General features: G+C 39.7%; 1 protein-coding gene across 3 annotated transcripts; it reads right to left on the bottom strand.

Annotated features, from left to right (window-relative positions):
* Positions 1-2,824: 2,824 nt before the first annotated feature.
* LOC137734156 (zinc finger CCCH domain-containing protein 53-like) lies at positions 2,825-7,954 on the bottom strand. 3 transcript variants are annotated; one of them, XM_068473461.1, is made up of 10 exons: positions 7,285-7,954; positions 5,690-6,892; positions 5,394-5,576; positions 5,093-5,272; positions 4,865-4,956; positions 4,500-4,748; positions 4,224-4,413; positions 3,926-4,138; positions 3,739-3,831; positions 2,825-3,656 (listed from the first exon to the last, which is right to left on the bottom strand). In XM_068473461.1, the coding sequence occupies exons 2-9, from the start codon at positions 6,643-6,645 to the stop codon at positions 3,753-3,755; spliced, it is 2,142 nt and encodes a 713-aa protein (XP_068329562.1). In that variant the 5' UTR covers positions 6,646-6,892; positions 7,285-7,954; the 3' UTR covers positions 2,825-3,656; positions 3,739-3,752. The 3 variants fall into 3 exon arrangements, with proteins under 3 accessions (XP_068329562.1, XP_068329564.1, XP_068329563.1); XM_068473463.1 differs by having other exon boundaries at positions 4,224-4,377; XM_068473462.1 differs by lacking the exon at positions 7,285-7,954 and having other exon boundaries at positions 5,690-7,201.
* Between the last annotated feature and the right edge of the window lie 220 nt (positions 7,955-8,174).

Raw genomic sequence — 8,174 nt, 5'->3', positions numbered from 1 at the left:
TTTTGGCATTACATGCCAAAGTGAACCATTCATCACCTGAAGTCATGCGCATAATGGCCTAACTTAGTATTCTAGTTACACAAGTAATCACATTTCTTCAACTTAATAATCATGTCATGCCTCATGATGAAATTGAGATTCCACCATAAAACCAATTGGCAATATGGGGAGTAGCCCAATACCATATAAGCACATAGCAAACTTTGTCCCTCACCGATGTAGAACAGCTCTGAACACACCCCCCGCACGTGTGGCGGATTTTCAAGCCTACACGTGGACAACAACTGGGCGATGTGGAGTGCGTGTGGTCGTTTGGCTTCACACGAGGACAACCCGCTCTGATACTATGATAAAATTGAGGTTCCACCATTAAACCAATTGGCAATATGGAGAGCAGCCCAAGACCATATAAGCACATAGCAAACCTTGTCCCTCACCGATATGAGACAACTCTCAACACCTCATAATTTAAGTTCATTAGCATAGTATGTAGTATACCCGTGTCATGTAAGATCATCTTCAATAATTTTTTTTTTAACCCGTGTCATGTAAGATCATCTCCAGCCAATATCTATAAGCCAATTTTAGCCCAAATTCATACAAAACCCGAATCAAGCCAAATGCCCAAAGAATATGCTCAACAGAATTATGGTTACATTTAGCCGCTTCATCTAGCAAACCAGCATCGATGGAGAGACTTATGGCTCGTTTGAAAAGTGATTTTATATGATTGAAAGCGATTTTAGATTTCAATCATTTAAAAACACTTTTAAACGAGCTCCTTAGCCATGCATGACTGGAGATGAAAAAATGTAACTCTATTCTTTAAAATATTAATTTTGAAAGACTAAAACATAATTAAAGCAAAAATGTTATTTTTACCATTTATTTGTACAATTACTTGTACCATCTTTCTGTAGAGATGAAACACATATGCGTTTGACAACTTTACTTCTATTATAAAAAATAAATAAAAAATAGTATAAGTAATTGTATAAGTAGATGGTAATTATATTACTACTCTAATTAAAGATTACGTACGTTTAGCTCTCCATAACATTAATTATCCTTCAACACGAAATAAGACATTTTTACCCCTTTTCGCTCCCGTCACTTTCATCTATTTAATTTACCAGAGTTAAAACAACGAACCGAAAACGTCATAGTCAAAAGGGCTCAAAGACATCAACGACTTGTGAATTGCCGAGCCCTTCATTCCAAAACCCTAATCATAAATTCCCAAGAAACCAGTTGGGAAACAGCGCAAGGATAGGTCTTACACGGTAAAATAGTAATTTTGCAGTTACCGAAACATTTTGCCTACCTATTTTTCAAACAAAGTTAAGAAGATCAAAATTTTAAATTAAATTTACGAACTAAGTATGTATCACTTATAAAAAAAATAAATACATTAATCAACACCGAACTAAAATTATCCATGTTTCTCACCAACCATATCCATGTTAGGATCTTTTTCATTAAAATCACCGAATCAAGTAATCGGGACCTTCTAAATTTTATCTAATGGTCCATTTGTTTTAATTCCTTAAAAATTGTAATAATTTTGTATCGTTTGATGAAATTTAAAAAATTCGAATAATTTAATCTAATTATCTTGATATAAGAGATTACGAGAGAATATCTTTCCATTTTATCCATCTAACTTAGATTTCTTTTACTGGTCAAGTAGGTTAGCTACAAACTCCGAGCCAAAGGGTAAATAATATATCTTGCAGTTACTGCCAATTTTGTCACGCATTCACAAAATAGGGCTACGGAGCCCAAAAGATTCCAGTATCCGTGCACTTTGTCATACGTGTGGCCATCACATCTACTTTTAGATCTCTGCATGTCCTCTCTCTCTCTCTCTCTCTCCCCCCACCCCCCCTGTCAATAAAAAGTGAGAGAAAGTAGAGAGAGAAAGCTTAGAGAGAGATAGTGGCATGGCATAGATCGCTCACATGGGTGGGGTAGTTGGTGTGTAGGGACCCAACCCCCAATCTGGCATTATATAAATGAGTAGGACCCGCTTGCAGCGTCAGCAATCCCATGTGACACCGTGCACTGCGGTCCCCACTCAGCTTTAGTCTCTAGGACCCCATGTATCCCGCCAATTACAAAACAAGAAGAAAATAGAAAAGGCTTTTCACAAACGGACAAAATAACAAAATAAACTTAGAACTCGTTTAAAAAGGACATGGGTCTATTGGTTTTAATTCATCAAAGTGATCATTAAATTTGATTCAACTACAATTAAAAATCAATTTAAAAATTTATAATAACTTTAATCATTATATCAAAGTTCTGAAACTTGTTGGATTAGGACCAATGAATCCGAAAAGACTCCATGTCTGTTTAAAAATGCCTTTAAAAAAATTGGAAGTATTTTTAATGAAAATGTTTTTAAAATTAACTTTTGATAAAATATAAAACCAATTACTTTTGGTAAGAATATTTTTAAAATCAATTTTTAATAAAAACGGAAGTAAGCTTTTGAGAAAACACTTAAAAACATGATTCAAAAAACATAAAACCGATTTCCTAAGAATATTTTCTCTGAAAACACATTCAATTATTTTAATAGCATTTAAAAACGAACCCTAAAATAACTAAAAAGTGCAACAACTTACATGCGACTGATTCACTGTCTCATAACATGCAATCTAATAATCTTATGTCACATGAAGAGGAACTTAGACACGCATGAGATTAAACCGGAAGACCACATGACAATAGACATGCAAGAGATTAAACCGGAATACCACATGACAATAAATACGTTTCTTGTAAGTCGTTAATGCATACAAGGGCAATGAGGGTATAGAAAAGAGTAAATAGTATCAACTTGACTTGTTTCATTTCTGATATTGTTCCTAAACTTTTCTTACTGTTTGATAACAACTACAAGCAGCAGGAACACATGATTGATAGTGGTACAAAAAAAATTTCCCAATATCTAGCTGGAGCTCATCTGACAGTAATTCATCCTTCTTCCTGAGCTTTCCCTTCATATCAGTGAATCAGCCTTGTAGTTACAAACATACAAATTTACTTTTTACCTCTTTCTTTCCTCAGCTTAGCTTCTTCTGGGTTCTTCTGCTTCTGCTGTACAAAGATTTTGATTACACTTGAAAAAAGACTAACAGTAACGTCTAACACTAAACCTTTGGGCAATTGTTTCACTTGGAAGGTTGAAAATTAAAATTACAGTGCCAAAAGTAACAACAAACTAACATATTTTTCTTTTCTGTTTTTTTTCCTTTTTTTTTTTATTTTTTTTACCGTGTCTCCTTTTCTTTTAACCTGTGGTGCTTTGATTTCTTCCGACTTGATAAAGCTAGTGCAGAAAATGGGGGGAGTAGATGTGACCGAAAATAGTACAAACAACAAACAAAAGAAAGGAAAGGTTAATGGGGATGGGACGGGGACCCGCTTCCTTCCTTTCACTGCCCTTTTTACGTATGCATTTTTGTATGGTAGTAAGTAGAGTATTGTTGGGTATTTGGATGGTGGTACTGCTGCTGCTGGCGGTGATGGTGATGGTGGTGGTGGTGGTGGTGGTGCCGGTGGCGGTGGCGAGATTTGATATCATTTGATTCTCTACAGATTGTCGGGGGTGGCTTTTGTTTGGTTATACTTGAAACATGTTGACCCTCCTGCAAAAAAAGACAAATTAATCATATAGATTAAATGTTTATCTAAACAAAATCTAATCTTAGGTTTGAAAGTAACTTTTACCTAATTAAGCTTGATTAGGAAGTTCCAACCGGGCATTTTGGCCCCGCTCCTGTGCCGGCGTACATCCCTATGGCTCCGTGGCCGGAGTTCAACCTGAAATGTAATCAAACCTTGCAAGTTACATATATAATTCACTTCGCACCGTAATGAAATGAAAAAAAATTGAGAGTAGGACATTAGAATTTACCGTGGAATTTGGCAGTTGAAAGACTTGAAGGATGCCACGTCCAGGGTGGAAGACGCTGGAAGAAGGGAATTTGCCACGTTAATATTAGCGGTTGCAGCTGGGGCATCCGAACCATTGGCCTCGCTAGTCCCATTGGGGAAGGCGGACAATGTGTACTCTCCAGCGGGCTTTGTTGGAGATGCGAAAGGACTATCGGGAAGATTGTGCTCCAAGCTGCAGGAACTCAATTGTATAAGCTTCTACACATTGTCCTTGCAAATTTGAAATATGGGTAAACTTGATGCATAACCCGGCTTACCCTTCGAGCAAGTCACCAATCTCATCATGGGGGGTCTCCTTGCCACTACTATTGCCACTTCGGCTACCACTGCCATTTTCGTCATTGTTGGCAATTAAACCTTCACCTAGAACAGCGGCAGCTGCTTCCTTAAGCAGCTGATCGGCATCCACTGCTGGAGTCATGTGTGGCACCAGAGAAGAACAGTTATCTGCAATCAAGAACAAATAAACATTACCTACTGCATTGAACCATGACGTGGTTTTGTGATCAGGGTATGAGTGACAAAACAAGTACCGTGGGGAACTTCTTGGCCGCTGTGAACCGAAGGATGCATCAGGTTTTGATTGAACATGTTGGGAGACTGGGTAGGGGAGTGAATCGGACTGCTGGCAGAAAGCGCACAGTGGTGATGCTTCTTGACATCAAGTAGCTGCAGGCCCATCAGTCTTCGACTTTGAATTTCAAGTGCTTGCTGCAACTCAGCTTGCTCCTCCAGCTTCCTCCTCCACAGCATATCTTGAGGATTGTAAAACATCCTCGGTCCTAAAATAAAAAACAAAAATAAATAATTAAGCATGTGACAGAAATGGAATGCATATCGTCAATGCGTGAAAATTAATAAATATTACCATGTAAATATTTTTGTTTAATTAGCTAACCTAGTTGGAGATCATAAGGGTCTCTAGCATCCAGCCCAGTAGGTGTACCACAGGGGGACAAATCTCCTCTTTCCCCTTGTTGCTGTTGTTTCCTGGAAGATTAATAACATGCAAAGCAGCATTATTAGCTTGTTATTCACTAAAATATAATTTAATTAAGGTATTGATATAATAATTAGTGGAAAAATTAAAACAAGATCAATTGAGAAAGTGAGAGAGTTCGTGTACTTTTCATGAACTTTGCCCTTCTCCTTGTAAGGCTTGACAAGCACTCTTGCATCACAAACAAAATGAGGGTTCCCTTTGGCCAAGATGAGCTTCACCGTCTCCGGGTAAATGAATGTAACGAATCCAAACATCCTCTTCTGCTGGTACGGGATTCGCACGTCTTGAACCGGCCCGTACATGCTTCATTATTTTCCGATCATGGACAACAGAAACAAAGGTCAGCAAAACGAAAACAGCCCGTGACCTTCAAACTGACACTAAAACGGAACAAATAAAAAAAAACAAAAGAGAAGAAATTAACCTGAAATAGTTTGAGACATCTTCCTCTCTGAAAGTGCTATCGGCCGGGAAAGTCAGGTATATCTGCCTTGAAGCTGGGTTCACAATCCCCGCCCCGCCATTCATCGAAAAATCAGATCTTTCGAGGCGGGATCGGCTGAATTTGTGCATATCATCACCCATCATCAAGGCAGCTGCTGCAGCCCTACATGTACAATCAACAGAAACGATCAACTTAAATGTAACGCAAATGATTAAATATAAGAGCTTTCCTTTAATTAATTTATAAAAAAGATATAACTTCTTTAAATCATGTACCTTTGGGCGTCAGTTTGTTGCTGCTGAAGAAGGAAGTTCATGCACTTCGAGGAGTACGGGAAGGAGTTGGCTGACGCCGCCATGAGCTGAGAAGCAGCAGCAAGTCTCTGCTGCTGAGCGGTTTTAGATCTAAGAAGTGCTTCGTGGTCCGTCATCTCAAGCTTGCTCGGCGACCCAACAACCACCTGTCCACCGCCGTCGACGACGGCGTCTCCGAGCCCGCCGCCGTGCAAGAATCTGCAGCTGGCTCCGTTCTTGCAGTAGCCTCTGGCGAAATACAAGCAGGGTTTCCACCCAAACCCTGAGTTGGGGTCCTCCAAGCTCACGTCGCTGACTGAGCAACTTCGTCGGTGGAGCGGCCCACCACCACCCCAATTAGCAGAGCCATGGAAGGAGGGAAAAAGGTTCGGATCAGAAGCGGTGGTAGGACTCGGACTGGAAGACAAGTCGGACTGAGGGTAGAAAAAATCAGGCGACTTGGGTCCCACCATTGGTGGTGGACAGCCGTCGTTAAGGAAGGAGAGCTGCTCTTGGAGCTGAAACTCATCCATCACATCAGTTGGAACTCCTCCATAAAAGCTGTTTATTTCTTCTTGGTTTCTGAGCTCGGAGAGAGCAGCCCAGGAAGCGGAGGAAGAAGGGTTTGGGATAGTGAGAGAGAGCCTCGAGGCGGAAGAGCAAGAGTTCTGCCTGGAGATAGCGATGGGGTTTGTGAAGGGGGAAGGAGAAGGAGGGGTGGAAGGAGTAGGAGAGTTCGATGATAAGGGCACTCCCAGCTCCTTCCTTGCCTTTAGAATGACAGAGTGGAGAAAAGCTTCAGGCCCAAAAGCAAGCCTTATCATTTCCTTCTCCCCATGGTCTTGTATCAGAAGTAGACCCATGATTTTTGAAGCATTTTCTGGGTCCAAATTTTGGATCCTTGAGAACACAATTCTTGTAGCTTCGTAGGAATCCATGGCGGATAGAGAAGTTGAGTTGATGTGTGTGTTGGAACTGGAACTGGAACTGGTACTTCACTCGCACCACCAACCCTAAAAAATTTATGTGTTTCTTGGGAGGAACAAGTGAAAATTTCAATTTCTTTTTCTTTTTCCCAACCCTTTTACCTACCAACTTGTTTTTGTGATGAGTAGGAGGAAGAGTACAAGAGAGAGAGAGAGAGAGAGTAGTGTTCTCTTTCTGTTTCTTTCTATCTTAATATTCCTGCAAAACCCAAGAAAAAATAAATAAATAAACAAAGGTCGAGAGAAAAGGAAAAAAAATTATGATAAAAAAAGTTGGAGTGTTAAAAGTAGTATTCTCGTGTGGTTTGATTGATTAAAAGGAAGCAACTAGTAGCTGAAGCCGAAGAGAGAGAGAGAGAGAGAGAGAGCGAGAGAGACTTTATTTCTCCAAAAAGCAATTGAAGAGGAGGAAAGTTGGGAGGACTCCTTAAGCATAAAGTAATAGCAACAAAACTGAAAAGTTTGAACTCAACTGAACTGAAATAAAATCCCCAACCAAATAATCAGTCACTGAAATAATCAATTTTTTTTCGAAGTTTTTGTTGCCAAATTGAAGCTGAAACCAAAATCTGTGACTAAAGTAACGCTTACCCACGAAAGATGAAAGGAGTAGGAGTGTTGCTGTTCTGGTTTCTGTGCGTCTTCCTGCAGCTCAACTACTTGAAACATATTATTTGCTATAAATTGTATAAAATCCCAATCTTAGAGCTATGGAAAATCCGAGTCAAACTTTTACTACAAAAGCAAACCACCGCCTTTTCTTTCTAGCTTTTAGGCCCTCTTTTGCCGCAGCAGAAGAACCATCAATTGCTTCACTGCTGCTGCTGCCACTGTTTCTGCTGCTGCACTGCTGGGTTTTTGGGTTCTGAGCTTCTCTCTCCTCCTCGCATCTCTCTCTGTTGGGTCTCTCTCTGAAGTTTTATAGAGGACGAGGACCGAGTGATGAGAGAAAGTGAGTGAGTGAGTGTGTTGAGTGTCCGAGTCGGGTGTTTTGAGTGGGATCCAGATCTGTGTGCTTGCTTCAAATACTGCACGTATTCTTGCCCCTAACCTCTGACACCCTCTAAATTTCTCTGTAATTGTGTTTTTATTTCCCAACTCGAAAACAACCTGGTTTGACTCCACGCAGCTTGTGTGGGGAGGTCAGCACACGCGCCAATGGTGATCTTAAGGGACTCATCGAGGACCATGGTTGATTGCAGAGTGGTTTGCACGCTCTTGGGGTTTGGTTTGTGGACGGATTCTGTGTTTCCGTGAGTGAGTCAATGCCTCCATCTGTATTAATAAGATGAAAAAATTATTGTTTGGAATTAGGTTAAAATAATTAAAAGCAATTTTAGATTACTAAAAGCGTTTGTTATATGTTTAAATGAAAAAATTAAGTGCTTCTGGTTTGAAATAAACTCGCTTAATTAAAAATAATTTAAAATAACTTAAAATATTTTTAAATTGTTAAAAGTACTTTTGACTTTATTTGGCAG

The sequence above is a fragment of the Pyrus communis genome, chromosome 5 (assembly GCF_963583255.1).
Source record: "Pyrus communis chromosome 5, drPyrComm1.1, whole genome shotgun sequence".
Classification (NCBI taxonomy): Eukaryota; Viridiplantae; Streptophyta; class Magnoliopsida; order Rosales; family Rosaceae; genus Pyrus; species Pyrus communis.
This window is presented reverse-complemented; position numbering and strand designations above follow the sequence as displayed.